The sequence below is a fragment of the Alligator mississippiensis genome, chromosome 3 (assembly GCF_030867095.1).
Source record: "Alligator mississippiensis isolate rAllMis1 chromosome 3, rAllMis1, whole genome shotgun sequence".
In the NCBI taxonomy this organism is placed as follows: domain Eukaryota; kingdom Metazoa; phylum Chordata; order Crocodylia; family Alligatoridae; genus Alligator; species Alligator mississippiensis.
In genome coordinates, this window is record NC_081826.1 from 1306641 (window position 1) to 1324839 (window position 18199).

Sequence of the window (18199 nt, forward strand, 5' to 3'; positions counted from 1 at the left end):
CGTGTCGTATTGATAAGCTACCATGTGTGCACGCCCTTGGCAAGCAAGATTGTGCTCCTCAGTTCAACTTCAGATTGTGCTGCTTTGCTCTAATTATTCACCTCTGACTTTCAGATGGCTTTCGAAAGGTTGTCCACATCGAACAGGGAGGTTTGGTGAAGCCAGAGAAGGACGATACTGAATTCCAGCATCCGTATTTCATCCGAGGCCAGGATCATCTCCTGGAGAATATCAAGAGGAAAGTAACCAGCGTAAGTGTACAAAACAGCTATTTCAGGCAGGTCCCAGGTGAAGCGTTTCAGAGCGAACAGGGCTAGTCAGAAAAGTAGCAGTGTGCTGCGGGGTGCGATGGGGATTTTGGCCCTGCAAGTCTCGTTCTTTGCCAGCTGTTTCTCTAGTTAACTCCTCACCTTGCGTCTCGTTCAGTCGCACGGTGTTGTGCCAACCTGCTAATCAGCTTGCAGCAGGCGTGTAGTGTGCCACTTCCTCTGATTGCTTTCTTACTGCCCTCTTGGCGCCAGGTTTGACTGAGGTGGCTCAGGACACCCTGAAGGAAACAGCTGGTTAACGTGGAAACCAGTTTGTCTTTGGCTGTGCAAACGGGAAGCTAGCATCCCCTCCACACCTCTCTTTTTCCTTTTACTGTGTAGGCCTGGTCTAGCGGAGGTTACGACAAACTTTCCTTTCCCCTAGGGAAGAGTCACAGAGCAATCGGACCTTCCTTTAGAACTGGAAGAAGGAATGCAGCCATGGGCTGAACACTTGGGGTATTTTTCAACCTAATGAGAAAAACCATACTCTGTTCTCTAGACCCTTTGAAGAGAAGACTCTGATTTCATCCATCACATGATGGCTCTGCTGGTAATGGGAACGGCAAGAAACAAAGGGTTTTATTCAAGACGGCTAAAAAATATTTTAAACTGGCTGGCATGCAGCCGGTGTTCCAAATGGCAATTGGTGCGCTAAACTGGGACAGTACTCGGCTACCCGCGGTTAATACAGGTGTGGGCTCTCTAACGTTGGGGTCTCCACATGCAGTGCTCAGTTTTGACATGAGCAGGAGGCACCTCTGGTCACATTGGCATGTGAGTAAGTCAGGTGTCTAGCGAGGAGGATAACCTTGGCCAGTTTGGACTCCCCTGCTGCCAGAGCTAATGGTGTGAACTTTACTTGTGCCTCATGGGTGGGTCAGAGGGTTCAGACCTAAATCCTGCTTTTTGTGTTTGTGAGAGCGCTGCCTTGTTCATGGCTGGTTCTCTAATTATTTTGTTAGAGCATTTTAAAGGAGCAGCCAGTACTCAGTGCCAAAAACTTCTTCTAAACTATCAGAGCAGCTCTATTCGTTCTGAAATATGGCTTGATCAGTAGCAGCCATCCAGGTTTTAGTTATCCTTTTCCAAATATTGCTCAAAGCCACCTGTAGAGAGCAGCAGGCAAAACTGCATGATGGAGCCCTGGGATGATTTCACGTAACATTAAGTGCCTCTTTGGCTGCGACACGTTTAGCACCTCCAGACATCTGCACAATGGGCGCGTGCTCTAGGAAGTTGTGATGTGCAGATCCCAAAGATATATGGCCTGTGGGCAAGGGGAGGCTGGGGGAACCTGCTTTTGAATAGGTGAGATGTACTAACCCCTGTAATTACTGGCAGATCCAGAGTCCTCACACATTGCAGCTTTTGTGAAGTGTGCCTGGGTGTCATTTCTTATGAGCTCTTTATCCGGGAAATGAAACAGGTCCCTCCCTTCCCTGCTTTAGCACTTGCAAAGCTTCCTGAGTAGCCCCCTCATCATTTCTATAGCAAGAGGCTCCCCATCCCACTTCAGCTCTGGCCTTGCTCATTCTCCATGCTGCAGAGCGAACATTTGCTTTTCTCCCTTTGCCTTTCAAATGGTTCTGATTAACCATTTATAAATGTAGCAAAAAGAGAAAAAAAAATTGGGGCACCCACTAAGAGCCGTGTTCTCTGCTAACTGCAGTGTGCTGGCTTGTGGAGCAGCATGATTATGTGCTGTGTATCTTCAATAAAATCCCAGCTGTCATTGTGCTTCCTTGCTCTTCCTGGCCTCTGAATTTTAGCATTAGAAATGCTGTGCTAGCCAATATAGCTATCCCATCATGTGATGGAAGATTGTGCGCTGTCATTCTGGGGCTGCAAGAGAGCTGTTGGCTTTGTACCAGCCTTAATGTTTGCCTTTCTGAGCTGAGAGATTCAGCTTATTTAGGGTGGGGGAAGAGTTCATTCTCTGCAAGTAACGGTGTTCTTGTAGATGACTGCTGCGAGCCCATCTGATTCAGCTATACGCAACCCAGGCATTGGAGGGGGAGGAAGATGGCTCACCTGCTGTACTACCTTTGACAGTTAAGCAACTGTTTTGTAAGAGCAAACACCACTGACCTTTTCCGTTCTGTCTCCAGGTATCCAGTATAAAGAATGAGGATATAAAGGTTCGACAAGACAATGTAACCAAGTTACTGACTGACGTCCAGGTGATGAAGGGAAAGCAAGAGAGCATGGACTCCAAGCTGATAGCCATGAAGCAGTATGTATGTAGGGAGGGGAGGGCAGAAAACAGGAGAATCTGCTCCATCTGACTTATTTCCTCTGAAAAAAATATGTTCAAGGCCTCCCGTAGGAGAAGTGTAGCTGGTCTCCATTGTTGCGTGTGCTCTCATGTTTGCCAGCATCCCGAATGTCTCAGGAGCACAGTCTGAGCTTTAAGAGGCTCTCTGTCTGGGGAAGAAAGGGAGTGGAGGAGCCTTCTGAGCAATATTACATCTTCGTAAGGGCCTGGTGTCACAGTGACCAACCCTCCAGCCCCAGACAGAGTGAGGCTTTGGTAACTTCCCTTTGGGGGAACCCTGCTGCACTTCTGATCTGAGCCAGGAGAGCGCAACGACTTGCTTCCACCTGCGTGAAGTCTGACCCCCTCTGCACAGTGCTGGTGTCTTGTTCATGAGTTTGCCTACACCCAAATGCAGAAGTCACATTCTTGTTTGCACACTGTACCTATCACTGTGTTATTTAAATGACTGGAACAATGTCTACGCGTGTGCTCTAACATTGCTGCCTTTCTGCAAGCCTGATGTCTTACACATGCCACTTCCATCCTTGCTGGTTACTGGTACTGGAGACTTGCACTTGGCGGGGCAGACAAGGGGACAGAACATGCTATTTAGTCACCATCAGTTTGCTAAGCCAGCATTAGGGGGTGTTACAGAGCACTGCTGAGCACTCCTGGTCTTTCCCACCCTGCAAGAGAGAGTAGAAGTCAGAGGCTGTGCATAACCCATGCCAGGTGGGGTCCTTAGTTTATTCAACAATGAGGCAGTGGACTGACCCAACAAATGGCAGGATTTGTTTTAGAATTGAGGCCTGCCAGTCATGACCATTAGGCTGAGATGTTTTTAAAGCTGTTGGAGGACTTGGATACCCAATAAAATGAATGGAAAATGGGCCTCCAGATTCCTTCAGAGGCTTTGCAAATGTCTGCTTTTTCTTTTCCTTGTGTGCCCTTTGCCTGGGTGGGGAAACCATCCCTTACTCTGAATTTTCTGACATCGTATCTTAGACTAGCCTCAAGGTGAAAAGGAACAGATTTTCATCTCACAGTTTGAAGAAACTTCCACTACTGTTCCAAAAGAATTGACTTCAGTGGCATAGGAAAAGGGGAGCAGGCTGTTCCAGGGGCCTGTCTAATGTCCGGTGCTCTCTTACTGGACAGAGCAGGGAGGAGGAATGAGGATCTCAAGGGATCTGTGCCCAAATGAAAGCATATCTGCCATGCGGCGTTCCATGCCCTCCCTCCCCTTGGATTTCGCTGCGGTACCTTGTGCTCACAGATCGTTTCACGTGAGAGAGGAGGGAGACTTCTTTGTCTCCAGGGTTATTGTAGCTGATTGTCTTCATCTTCCCCTTACCCCTCAATGTGAAGCCTCATAACTAGGCTGTGGTTCTCTTCAGGCTCTTCATTGCAAAGGGAGGAAGAAAAGTAGATCACCCTGCTGTCCCCTTCAGTAAGTGGTGGTGTATGAAATACCCTGGCATCGTGACTAGCATTTGAATTTCCCATGCCCAGGTACACAGTATAGGCAGCTGAGCTTCCTTTTGCCGTCAGGTAAACTAAGTGATGCGTCCAGCACAAACAAATGAAAACTCTCCCGTACTGTCAGCCTTAAAATGGCCAAAAGGTGCTTTACCAAGGCACATTTCAGCAAGTTTGTAGGCTACCTTTTTTGTCCTTTAGGAAACGCATCCTTCACTTTCATCTGAAACATACAGATGTACAAGTCTCATCTGATGACTTGTCAGTGGTGGACCCAGCATTACATCTGTTGCAGAAAAAAATTGTGCATCTTGGAGGTGGAAGTTCATCTTTATCCTACTCTTCCTGGAAGAGCATCCAGGTGCCCAGTGCCTTCTGAGCTTGCAGCTCATTCTGATGCAGTGCAGCTCTGTCCCTAGCTGGTGTGTGTTGCTCCCAGTAGGCTGCTTCTGCCTTTAGCACCTCAGCTGCAGAGTTTATTTCCTTTTACCCTTCAAGCATGAAACAGCTTATGAGGAGCTGCAGGAGCCATTCTCGATCCCATGTGCCAGTCATATGGCCTTGCATTGCTTCTGAGATGCATGTAAAAATGGCATATTTCACAGAAAAGCAGCAGTCCCATATCATCTGTTTGGTGCATCACTAGGGCAGTGTTGCTCCGCAGGGGCTCTGCAGGCAGCCTGTTTGTACCACGTCTCATGTAACAAGGCCACAATCGGATCTGGGCAGCTAGGTGCTCTGTAAGACGGGTAGTCCTCCCAGGATCCTGAGAGGTAGCTGCAGTTCGCAGCTGACTTTCTCTGGACTGTTACTGTATATTAAGAAAGCCAAGATCCTTGCATGTAGTATTCAGCTCAGCTTCTCTGGCTTTTTCCAGTCAAGTAAATATGTAAAATATTTTACAGTATTTGAAACCTGTAAGGCCTGACCTCTTACCTAGGTACAGAATAAGCTTCCACAAGTGGGATCACAGTTATTTAGAGCTCCCACAAGCCAGGTGGGAACAGCATGAGCGTTTGCTGTAAACTGAGCGTGTCTGTACGCACCACTAGATGGAGATGGAGTACAAAGAGCGACGCTTTGGAGAGCGGACCCTGCCAGCTTCCCATTATCAGAATTGTGGCTCAAACAGCATTGAATTTCCCCCTCCAATGAGAAGGTAATTATTGACCAATAAATACAAAACGCACATTGCCCTTTATTTGTGTAACAAACTTACAAGGAATCTCTCATGGGACAGTTCAGATTCTCAAGTGGGAAATCCAGAAATTGTACAGCTGCTTCAGTCGGGCTGTGTTCCCTGGATACGTGTCAAAGACCGTCTTCAAATTTGCTATACCCGTTCAGCTGCTGTCTGTCTATATGCCACAGTGACCTTCCTAACTGTCGTTCAGGTTTTCACTTCTGCTTTTCTTTCCCCACTTTTCCGTGGTCCAGGGCACTTACTCATCCTGGTGGTGACCCCGCCAGTTCCCTTGGTTCTGTCTCGGGTCAGTCTTCCCAGTCTCTCTTGCAGGCTCTCCTTCATCTACGGCGTCTTGGCTCTGCTCTTGATCAAGCTCACTTTTAACACCTCTTGTCTCCCTTCGTAGCACCTGCTCATTGTTGTGCTGGGATTGCCCACCCATGCTCTTGGGAGGCTGCAAATTACCTGTCTTCACCCTGCCTCCAGTTTTGCTTCCTTAGCAAGGTTTTGGAGAAAATCCTTAGCAAGGTTCGACCTCTTGGACCATCTCTCCCAGAACAAGCTTAAAGCTAGTGTGGTCATTACTGATTTACATCTGTCCTCCCAACACCAGCATAACAGTCACTCCCTGATCACTCTTGCTTTTTGGAAGCTCTGTTCAGTTCTCTTCTGGTTTGAAATCTGTTTCTTTACTGCTCTTTTCTTTTAATTTATGTGATAACGTTATATCTTCTTGTCCTATTTTGCTATGGGATTTCTCCTGGCTGTGTCCTTGCCCCCTTCTCCATGCCTCTGCTTCTTGGATGTTGCTTGGGAGCTTCAGCCTAACATGCCACTTACAGGGTGAGACTGCATACATTTATGACCTTTCAGTTTGTTCCTGTTAAACTGCCTGTTTTTGGTCAGTCGATAAATGGGCTGTTAACATTTAGGTCTGTCTTACACTGCTAGAATTTTGTCTTGGCCACCAGGAGGTGAGCAGAAAATTGGGAAGGAATAATGTTTTTATGACTAGATCACTGACTACTGTTTTTGTGCTTCCAAACTATTTCTGCAGTGTCTGGGGAAGGACACGTGCTTTCCCCTGTTTGCTAAAGATTAGATTCAGTGCTTTTGCTGAATACTGCTAGTGCAGACTGCCTTAGAAAACTTGCAGACAGAAAAGGAACTTCTGTGCCCCCGTGGTGTGAGTTGGTGCAGGATTCAGCCAGGATCAAGAATTGGAAGGGGGTTGATACAGCAAGAAGGAGCCTGGTCAGTCTTGTGGGAGAAGCTTCATGAAAACCTCCCAAAGCTGTTCTGTAAAGGTGATATAGAGTGGAGTCCTGAGTTTTCCCTACCACAGGCCTTCTCCCCTTCCCCAGTTCTGCAATCATATAGTACACGTGGCCACTAGAGATACAGGTGCCAGAGTGGATTAGTTGAGGAATTTTTGAAAGCGCAGCTTCTGAGTAAATAGCTGAATTTCTTCAGCTTAATATCCAGGGAGACTAATGAAAGCTATTGCTTCTAAAACAGCATGCGTTTCAATATGGTCAAATGTTAAATCATTTAGGATCAAAGAGTGCAAGCCATACTTGGGGGATGGGGTACCCTATCCCAGGAAGCAGCAGCTCTGACCCCTCAGGCTTTTTCAGTCATCTAAATATGAGCTCCCAGAGCACTGCCGGGTCCAAAAGAGCTACTGTGGTCCTTACATGTATAAACAAGGGGATATCAAGTAGCCATGGGGAATTTGTATTATCTTCTGGTTTTGGCACTGGCATGGCCCCTGCTGGAATACCGTGGCGTGTCCTGTGTGGATGTCAGTTCATGAAGGATGTTTAAGAATTGCAGAGGGCTCAGGAGGAGCCATAAGAGCGATTGAAGCATCGGAACACATGCTGTGCAGCAGTGAGTGCCAGGAGCTCGATCCATCCATCTCATCAAAGAGATGGCGATTGGTCTGTAAGTGCCGACAGGGGGAACAGAAATCTGATAGGAGAAGGCTCCTCGGCTTTGCACGCAAACTTGCAACAAGGTCTGCTGCCTGGAAGTTGAACGTGGACCAATTGGCTAGGGACAGAAGTTACACACAGACCGGTTTAAGTCATCAGAAACTGGTTTAAACCTATAACACAACAGAAGCTCAGTGCAAATACACCAGTTTCAAAATGGTTGAAACTGGTTTAAGATAAACCTGGTTGAATGTAGTATCAGACTGAACTGATTTGGGTCAAACCAGTTTATGAAATTTCTGTCCCCAACCCCTTGCTTTTTCAAGTTAAATCAGTCCCCCAGCATGCTTTCCAGTCCTGGGCTGGGCTGGGCTGTCTGCTCCAGTAGATCAGGGCTGGGTGGGGAGGGGGGCCTGGGGACAGAGTACAGAGCTGCCTTGCTGCGAAAGTTACTGAAACTTACTGCTGGCTGTGACTGTGGACTAAAATCCCTAGAAGCAGGAAGAGGAAGTGGTGCACAACCCTGGAAAGTCCTGCTGCTGTGATTCTGGACTGCAAATTCAAGAGAGCTTAGGGGCAGCAGGAAGAGGAAGCAAGCATACAGCCCATGCTGGCTCCAGGCATGCTGTAGTGCCCCCCGACTCCCCCGGCTTCTGGCCTGAGCCACCGCAGGCATGTGGCTACATTTCCTGAGTCAGAAGTAACTGCGTGTCCAGCTGTTTCTCAGTTTAATCTCTGCATCTTAGACTAACCTACAAAGACCGAATCAGTTCAGCGTCAGCCTTTTTGACTGTCTGTACTTTAGCCATTCGAGCTAAAAACAGGATACATGTTTTTTTAACGGTGAGTGGAATTGGCCATTGGAACGGCTCACCAAGGGCTGTATTAGCTCCTCTGCTGTCACTGGAAATGTTTTGAATCAAGATTGGGCTTTTCTAAAGAGAGGTGCCTGTAGCTCAGCCACAACTGTGAAGATTGCAACAGGAGTTGCTTTGGGGAGTCTACACAAGGTTGAACTAGAAGGTTTCTCCTGGCCTTAGGCATCTGAGTCCCTTCAGCAGTCCCTGGTGTGGGACTTAAGGTTCAAACCCTCAGCTGGTCTGTCAGCGTTCATCTTTTCCATCCAAAAAAGCAGTTTGCCTGCCCCCTTTTTCCCTGTGGAGTTTGGGCAGTCCAAGTCCAGAGAGCCGCTTTTGCAGAGCAGAGACATTTATGCCCTCGCAGCTTGGGACCTTCATTGAGCAAGCAGCAAAAGGGATGGGAATGGTGGTGCTTTACCCTCTGGGCGACTGTGTGCTACTGTGACTGAATTAGCTGTTTGGCCATGCAGTGGGGTCCACTGCTGCGCCACAGCTTAGGAATCAGCCAGCCCTTTGCCCAGTCCGGTAATAATGCTTAGTTATCCAAAATCTTTATGCTCAAAATGCTTTGGAGCCAAACTACCTGATTTCCTGAAGTTTCATGGACTGTGCGCGAGATCGTCTCCGACGGGTAGAGCTGGGCCTACAGTCAGAAGTTCCCGCTCCCCTGTTTCATGGTTATGCTGCTCACCCATGTCTCTCTAACGCACGACATTTCTAAGGTTTGATCCATTCTGTGCAGCCTAGCGCAGGTGTCCCCACATGGGCTTTCCCAGGAAGTTGCACATTCATTCTGTTTAATGCAAACTTTCTTGAAAGTGCCTTAATACGGAGTGTTGTCAGTGCCCTCCGAAGGGCCGTGAACACCGGAAGCTTGACGCAGGGTTCGTCGTGTCTGGAACACTGTGTTCTTAATTCTTTGCGTATCTAAAGGTGAGGTTTGGGTTTTTTCCTCCCTCCACTAAAAATTGCACCAGGTGCAATTGATATCAGACCCTTTCTGTTGGCATTTAAAAGAGTTTATAGTCACAACTTGTCTCCTGGTGAGAGTAAGACCTTTGTAGCATATTGAAAATGCATGTGGCTCAGAGCCAGTCAAAGGGAAGACTGTTTGTGGGGTTTTTATTGGGCTTGACTTGGACATCATCGCTGGCAAATCCAATATAATGCTCATTGGAACTGTCTTTTTATTGCACCACTGTGCACAGACCTTCTCACGTCTTCCCATATTGACTTGTTTAGCTCATACAGTCTGCCTGAAAGACTGGGGAATGCAATTAAGCCAGCTCCACCAAGGTAATATTGCTCATGTCTGGATAATTTGCTGCTAGTCTTTAGCACTGGCAGGAAAGAATAAAAAGGAGACATGCTAAACTTTGGGGTATGAAAATATTTATCCATCCCTGTCAGCAGGTCCTCCAGCCGGACTGGATAATGCTCCCCAGTGCCTGAGAGTTTGTGGGCCAGGACACTGCTTCCCTGGAGTACCCTAGAAGCCCACCTGGTCGGTTCTTTAATCTGAGCTCATGCTCAGAGGTCGCACAAAGTGACTGTATTGATCCATCTTAAGGAAATAGAAATCCCTATTTTTTCCTTCCTTCTCTTTTTTGGGGGCCTTGGAGATTAAAAACCAGAACTAAGCTTTGGGCCACACTGTCTGTAATGGCAGCCTGCTATAGGAAAGGCTTTGATGCACGGTCAGACTCTTGCCTTACCAGCTCCATAGAGTTAAAGACTGCATCACATCAGGATTTTTCTCCTTCTCAAGTTACCCTGCACAGAAAGATATGCAAAAAGAGCAAATCTTCTCATTCTGGGAAACATAAAACATAACAGTCCCCCGGGCCTCTCACTAAAGAAACAAGGAGTCCTCTTTCATTCTGGCAGAGATGCAACAGCCAGCCTTTCAGTTCCTTTCATCTCCTTGGCTAGCTGGAATGACACTCAGCGTTAAGGTTGGAAGAACATGGCTATAGTTAGCATTGGACTCCACTTGGTATCAGCCCCTGTTTCCAGGTACTGGACTAATACACAAAAACTGTCCTTTTGGTTGAATTTTGCACACACACAGCTTAAAGTAGGACAAGTTTGAAGATGACCCGTTCCGACAGTCATGGTTTGTTGGAATTAAGTGGTCTCTCTTGCTTCGGTTGCTTTTTGTTCTGAACTAAAGTAGCTCATGTTAAACTTCAGATTTTTTCCTTGTGCAGGACAAGTACGTGGTGCGGCAATAGCATTTTGAAAGTGTCACCCCAAGGCCTGGTCGCATGCAGCTCTGCCCCTAGGCCCTTTCGACAGACGAGAAGGCTGCGTCCTGTCCCGTCTCCGGAACGCTTGCTGCTTGCTAAGCATATCGTGGGGCCCCGCTCGCTGCCTGTCCACCCCAGCAGCTTCCAGCACTCCTAGCACAGCCAGGCATGACTTTACATTAGCACCTTCTCAGCTTCTGAGTATTGTCTGACTCTTGCTCTTAGCAGAGCAGCTGCGTTCTGTTATGTTCTCATACAGATGAGGTCTGTATCCTAGGCTGCCATGACTCATGGCATCCTTTTCCTGCCCCCAAATTGAGTTCGCTTCAGCTTTCCATAGAAAAACCGTCATAGGAACTTGATAGGGAAAAGGACCAGGTTTAACCCCATCCCTTCTGTTGGGCTGGTAGTGATCTTCCAGAGGTGTTTCAAGCGAGGCAAATAAGTGGCTGATAATTAAGCTAACACTAGACAAAGCTGCTGGCCTTGAATTGCTCCAGTTTCTGTTGGCCTCCCTCTCTCCTTCCTGTGTTCTTGTTTCTCCTGGAGCCTTACCTTCTCCTAAAACAGGCACTTCTCTAAGCCAGCTCTTTTCCTTCTGGGTCTTTTAGGCTGGAACCACTTGGATTTTAAGTTGACAGCTGAAAATAAGGCTGCCGGCTGTTTCACGGTGCCATGCAGCCCTTGGGGCAAAGCATACTTTACTGCCTGAAACTAGCTTTCCTTCTTGGCTCCAGGCTGACCAATATCTCAAGGAACAAACTTCTCTGTTGCTGCCTGTTACTTTTGTGGGCTGTCTGGCCAGAGAAGGAGTATGGCTTGGCTTGACCTCGGGAAGGACGGCACCATTATTTCGTATCTTCTTACCCTGGTCAAAAAGTCATACGCTGGGACCCCTTTTCTCATGTCTACATTCTCCCTCTGTAAGGAGTGGGCAGCAGATAATTGGCTTCCGTTCAGCAGCTGTCACTTCCTTGGCTTGGAAGAGGAGATCCTCTTTTGGAAAGACCAGTGTTTCGTACTGTGCGTGGTCATGTGGTGTAACGGAGCAGAGCGGAGAGAGCAGATCCTCAAGACCAAGCTGGAGAAATGTCCTGATCGCTTGTTAGGACAAGTTCCTTCGTGGGGAGGAGGAAGAAGGGCCAAATCTCTGGCTGGGGTGCCCATCTCCCTCTCCTAGCCCCAGCCTGTGGTCATTCCCCACCCCCACGTCCAGCTTTACTAAGGGCTACCACCCTTGTGCAAACCAGAGCAGGAAGGTAAGACAGAGGGGTTGTCACTTCCCTGTGATTCATCGGCTCTGCTCGAGTCCGGCGGGAGCCAAAGTGTATCCGTAAGTTTAATTTTAAACAGATTGTTGAAAGCAGTGAGCTAGCCATGGTGTCTGCACCTGTTTTTATCGGTTTTCCCCCAGCCTCCTTCAGGGATTGTGTTCACTTTGACTTGGCGCATGAAGTTCTACCAGGGGACGCTGAGAGCACTTCCTCCTGACCAGACGCTGTTTACAAGGCCCCGCCGCTTTTACAAGGCCCCAGTTACTAACAGAATTTAAAAGTTAAAATTTCTCCTGATGAAAATAAATCTAAACAGACACCAGGGCTTGGCCTCTTGCAGCACTGTTCCTCCTCCCCAGAACTATTTTACCTTATGCAAACCGCACCCCCCCCCTCCCCCCCAGTAAATCATACCAAATAATTTTGACCCATGTAACTTTCTTTATGGTTTCAGGGTTCCAAAAGCAACATATATATTATCATTTGACACTGACCTGAGGGGATAGGGTTTGCGTTAGAACATTTGTTGAAAAGATTGAATCCATCAGTGTTAGGTGAGAGAAAAGCTGAGCTAGGACATAATGAAGCCAACTAGGTGATATCCAAGCTTTTAGTCGCTGTGCTCAGAAAAGCCTCGTTAATGGAAGCCTCTGACCTTCAGGGACTAAGGTGCTGTGGTTAAAAGCTGCCTGAAATCATTCAGGGGTTGAGTCACCAAATGGCTCCTACCTTAAGCCCTCATTTTGAGTCTAGAACTATAGAATTTTGCAATCCTGTTTTCTCTCTTCACCTCTCCTGAGTAATTTTGTTGCAGCAACAGGGTTTTTTCCCTGAGTATCTGTTTTAACTGGTGTGGAAAAAATGAGGCCCAGTCTGTATAGCAAAGGCATAAAATCTGTAAGAGGATCTGGTGTGAAACTGCTGGCCAGATACTTTCTGTGTTTTGCACTGTGCTTTATGAGCTTGTAATATCTTCTGTCCCATTCTTGCAACTTGGGCAAAAGATCTGTGCAGGAGCGGTGGCTCACTAGCACCCCTTCCCGCTGAGCAGAGCATGGCAGCTTAACCCAAAGGCTTTCAGTTTGCATGGTCTTGGGGACCAGAAATACTCTTTGGGTATGAAACTCTTCCCTTTGCCATCTTTGTGCTGCTGTTTTGATCTTGTTTTCGTGGAGTTGTGAACACCAGCACACCTGATATAGTACGTTCCCTGTTTTCACACCCATCCTGGCAGAATCACAAAATGAGAGCCCTCTACCAAGGGATGTGAAGAGTAACAAGGAAAGATTCTGTAAGTACGTTGAGGAAGATGAAGTCAAGATGTGGTGCACTCTTCAGTTCAGAAAGGAAGGCTAATGCTGCCAAGCTGGTGCTGCCAAAAAAGACTAATGTTTTAATGCCCCTTCATTTCAGCGTTTGCTAAAAATATTAGTGTTGGATCTAACTTAACTGGCACTGGAGACGAGAATAGAGAAAGAACAAGTTATTGACCACTTAGATGTTTTCAAAGAGGCTTGGGTAGGTGGACTAGCGTACAGGTCAAAGTAAAGTTAGGGTAGGGTGGCGCATTGGAGGCTAACTGGCTCAGAGAGGCAAACGCTTTAATAGGCAGCAGCCGACCTTGTCGGGTGTCAAGTATGTAGGCCACCCTAAAGTATGGAAGTTTAGTTTGCACTGCCAGGCTGCTCCCGCCTTAAACGTGACCCTCTGGTGTAGAGAGAGATCTGCTGAGCAGTTTACCTAGGGCCAGAGCCACAGTAGCTCCCCAGAACGTCAGAAGCTGCTTTCTGCTAGAAGAGCTGCATCCATGCAGAGGTTTTGCCAGCGTAGCTCGTCAGCTCCGCAGTATGATCTCCTCGCCCTGCTAGCCAGCAAAGCTATGTCAGCAAAACTTTGTAATGAAGATGGAGCCTTAGGGAACCGGCTGAAGCGATCTGAGAGCCAGCAGTGACAGTCTCCGAGAGCTCACGGGGGGAGGGTAGAGTCCCAGAAGACTGGAAAAGGGCAAATATATAGTCCCTGTCACTAGCAAAGAAGGACCCAGGGACTTGAACCAAGTTGGACTAACAGCAGTTCCTGAAAGATATGGAAACAAATCTCAAACCACTTGTAACCCTGTAAAAGAGAGCATAAAAAGCAACAGGCAACACACGTCAAATGAGTCCTAGTAAACCAACCTAATTTCCTTTGACAAGCTAACAGATCTGTATTGGAGCGAAGCAGTAGATGTGATGTATCTGGACCTTAATTAGGTGTTTGACATTAGCTTATAATAAGCATGTCATGCATGACAAAAGAAATGTATTCCAGATAAAACTGCTGTGAAATGGCTGTACAAATGGCTGGGAAACCACATTCAGAATAATTATCTGTGGATCACTGTCACTCTGGCAAGGTGAAGCAAGTGGGGTGGGAGGGGCTGGAGGGGTCTGTCCTGGGTCCGGCAGGAGACAATATCTTCATTAAGAACTCAGAGCGTGGAGTGCAAACGATGCTTATTCCACTTGTAGGTGATACTGCAAGCACTTTGAGAACAATATAAGTCAGATTTTGACACGCTGGAGAAACAGTTTAACAGGCTTGGTCTAGGCTGGGCCAGATTCAGCCCACAGAGCCATGTCATCTAGCCTGCAGGGGTCTGAAAACCTGGTGGCAGAGTTAGTTGCTGGTCCACTGCTGTCAGGTTTCCAGGCCCCTAAAGGGCCAGCAAGGCTGGGGTGACATGGGGCCAATCCAGGTGTGCAGGGCCTGATCTGGCATGTGGGTGGTGGAGGCAGTGCAGGACCAAAAGGTTGAGCACCATTAGTTTAGGGCACAAGTGCAAAGTAGCACGTTTCAATAGAAACGACCAGCTGCAGAGATAAGGGATGGAAAACTGCCACGGCAGCATTTTTGCTGGAAAGGCTACAGGGGTTGCAGTGAATCAGAGACTGCACGAGGAGATAATATGCTGCACTGAAGTGCAGCGTCCAAACCTGAACACAGTGCTTCAGGGAAGGCCTCGCCAGTGCCAGGGTGAAAGAATCACTTCCCTTGACTTGCAAACAGCACTCCTCTTCCTACAGCCCTGGATGCAGTTGGCTTTTTTGCAGCAAGAGTACACTGGTGGCCGTAAGCTGAGTACAAGCCACTTTAATGCCCAGCTTCTTTTCTGCAGCACTGCAGCCTAGCCGGCCTGTGTTTGTATGTGTACGTGCGGTTGTCCCATCTCACGTGGAAGAGGGAGAGGGAGATGATAATCTTTGTCTGTCATCTGGGGCTGGGAGAAAAAATAACAGCCTTCAGTCTTGGCAGGGTAGAGTTTAGTTAGAGCTAAGGAAAGTCTTCCTAATGGGAAAGAATTGGTGGCCCGAGGAAGTTGTGGACTCCATCACCAGAACAAGTTAGACAGACCGCCATTATGAATGGCTTAGGCAGAGTTGATCCTGCCTTGTGGTTGAGGATGGATTATTTATCCTGTTGGGGACCCTCTCAACAACACGGGTGACTTCTAGCATCCCACAGCAGGATGGATGCTTCACAGAAGTGCGACTTAGTCTTGATCCCACAGAGCTGCCAGCTAACAAGGAGAGGAAGAAGTGGTATGAGACCCAGGTTAGGCATGTGCGCAGCTTGGTAAGAAGAGCAGAGAGCAGTGTGAGTGCATGCTAAGGACTTGCTATCATGGCATCACAGAAGTGATTTTTTTTTTGGAGGCAGTTGAGCAGGGTGGGTAGTAAGAGGAAAAAGCTGCAGAGGTGCTGCTTACAGGAGAAGGCAAAGGCAAGGGCAGCACAGGCAGAGCAAACGGGGTGGGTGGCCAGTACGTAAGCTCTTCTGTTCTGCTACATCTCGGTTGCAGTGCACAAATCCTGGAGCATTGTGATCATGGGTCCTCGTGCTGGTATCTCAGTGCCCGTTGTGAATGGAAACTGCTTTGGCAAGGTAGAAAGAGCTGAGTGCAAACCCTGGAGCAGATCAAGATTTTGGGGGGCTGTGGCCTCCTTTTGGGTTACAGATGTAGTCTTATCCAGTGACAGCCCCTCTCTCCCTCCCTTCCTTCTGCCTCCTGTGTTGTGACCAGACCAGAAAGGGAGCATTTAAACTGAACTTCACTGCCTCTCTGGGGGCAGGAATCTGTGCCCCTGCAAACTTTTCCAAATGTTGCCTCAGGAAGAGAAAATGAGCTGGTCTTGCCTTCAGAGAGCATGCCTTTTGTAGGGCTGTCCCCAGGGAGCTAGAAGGGAGGCTCCTGTCCTGCAAGATCCATGGTAGTAGATGCGTTACGTGGGAAAAGGGAGGTGGCTTCAGGAGGCAGCCTGTATTCCTGTGGCCTCAGCTGGAACGCAGGGACAGCAACTCCTGAAGCTCAATTTTCTAAACCTCTAAAACTATTTTTATAGAACGAACCCCCCATGAGTTAACCCCGTGCATGTTGGCAGCTTTCTTTGTTGCCTGCAGGCAGAAGTGTGAGGAGAAGTGTTGCTGTCTACAAGTCAATTAATCCCATTTCTGCTTTTGCTTTCTACAGCCAGGGTGGCCAAGCCACACAGCCTGTTGCTTATAATAGAGGTGAGGCCTGTGGAGACTTGCAGCCTACATTATCTGGCATGAGCCAGACAGCTGCCTGCTGGGATCGAGAGAGATTTGGATCCAGGAACCTTTAGTCTCCATGGGCCTCACCTCCATACTGCAGCTGAGCAACAGAATCTGCTCCATTTGATGCAAATCAAAGGAACCACATCCCTTGCCCATTGTATGGGCTTGCAGGTGGTCAGTGTTTGGGATCCCCTTTTTAGAAGCCCTGCATCTCATCTGTGCCACTGGCCACCTTGCCTCTCTTCTAAATGTACCTGGATTAAGCATCCAGTCCAGTGCTGTCACTGGGAGCCTGCATTGACCAGTTCTGGGGCAGGGAGACCACTGCTTGTTGGCCTGCTAGTGCCCTTGCGAAGAGAATGGATTACCATTTTACTGTCAGCTGCCAAATTCCCTTTTCAAAGAAGATGCAGCAGTGCAACAAACAGAGTTAAATCAGCACGTGCATACGGGGCTGGTCTGGAAATGAGATGTCACTGTCACGGCCCAGATCTCTGGAAGAGGCACGGTAGATCTGGAAGCGCAGGAATCCCAGTTTTATTACACAGCAGAAGGTCCCTGTGCTGCACGAGCTGACGTTTGAGATGCTTGTGCGGATGAAGCTGTCCATCTTCCCCACCAGCTGCATTTCATTAACGGGGATCCCAGCCTCCATTTCCTTATGGGCTGTAGTAATTTGAGCAAAACAGTTCTGGTCTCCGCCTCACCAGAGCCCGTGTCCCAGATTTTGCACAAAGAAAGGTCCACATGTTATCGCCCAGAGTCCCCCAGCCCCATCCGATGTGGAGGTAGAGGGAAGAGTGTTGCATTGCCCAGTCCATTCCTCCTTTCCCCCCCACCAAAGATCCTTTCTTGATTTCATTGGGAACTAAACTGAAGCCTGCCTCATGCAGGTGCACTATTGAAATCATCAGCTGGAGCATCTGCCACTTCAAAAAGGAGGCAACTCAAGCTCTCTCTGAAAAGGGAAATGAGGTCCCTGGAACCCAGTTGCCATTAAGCCTAGTTTTATGGAAAGAAGACTGCACGTGCCTAGTTAAATTTCTCTCTCGAGCCGAGTGGGAGATGTGCGTGCCTGGAACCTGTCCAGCTGTCACGGCTGCTGCGGATGAGCCCCCACACCAATCTTTTCAGGAAAAAGGAGCTGGCCCGCCTGCACTCATGCAAGTGGTGCCCAGTGGCTGTCCCATACTCCTGCCTGCCGCCACGGTGGGCTCGATCGCTGTCAGAACAACTCCAGTCCTCCTGGCTGAACTGGAGTGATTCCCGCCTGATGCAGAGACTGTGGGCCACGTTTTTATGACCTCTAAATTAGCCCATTGTAATGTGTTGTTTTACAGCCTCCCTGCGCAAACGCTGCATGGGCTCCAGCTGTTCCAGAGGCTGGGGCCAAAGCATTAACTCTCACGCCACGGCCTCCACATGTCAGTGCGGTCTGGAGGGAGCTGCGCTGGCGGAGAGTCAAACATCAGCGTGATTTTAAAATTGCTTTGATGGCTTCTAACACTGTGTGTAATGTGGGATGTGTGTGTTTTTATCTCGGCTGCTGCCTTTTATGAGCTTAGTCACTGCTTGAGATCATCTGAAGTCAGTTTTTATTGGCCAGTCCAGCCTATAGGTTAGAGACCTGCGGAGTACTTGTTTTCAGTGCGTAGTGATCCAGAGCCAAAATTAATTACCAGCCACGGCCTGCGACGCTGGTGTTAAAATAACCAAACCAACTGCCATCTTTTTATACCGGCTTGTCGTGGGAGCTGCTTTTCTGTCCCCCTTGTGCCACCCAGTCCTGCAGATCTCCCTGCTGTGTGCCAAAGGCATTGGTTTGTACCAGTGCCTGTGACCGGATTGCATCCCTGGCACCTTCCCGTTTTACAGCTGTATGGCTCTGGCTCTGGGGAAGAGCTCACCTCACTTCTCCCTTCCCCTTTGCTCTCTGGAGGAAGAGCCAGGCTGTTTGAGTGACCCCTGCCTATGGCCAGGATTGTGGTTTGAGCTCCTGCCTTAAGCTCTCCTCCCAGCCTGACAGGATGGTCAGAGCGTCACACTTGTTCTCTTGTGAGCACAGCGC

General features: G+C 48.4%; 1 protein-coding gene across 2 annotated transcripts in view; it reads left to right on the top strand.

Moving 5' to 3' along the window:
- The window catches only part of HSF1 (heat shock transcription factor 1), a 92086-nt gene that overhangs the window by 39002 nt on the left and 34885 nt on the right, over positions 1-18199 (top strand). For both annotated transcript variants that reach the window (XM_014609816.3, XM_014609817.3), the window contains exons 3-4: positions 115-251; positions 2420-2544. In XM_014609816.3, the coding sequence (XP_014465302.1) occupies positions 115-251; positions 2420-2544 (262 nt within the window). The remainder of the gene's footprint in view (positions 1-114; positions 252-2419; positions 2545-18199) is intronic.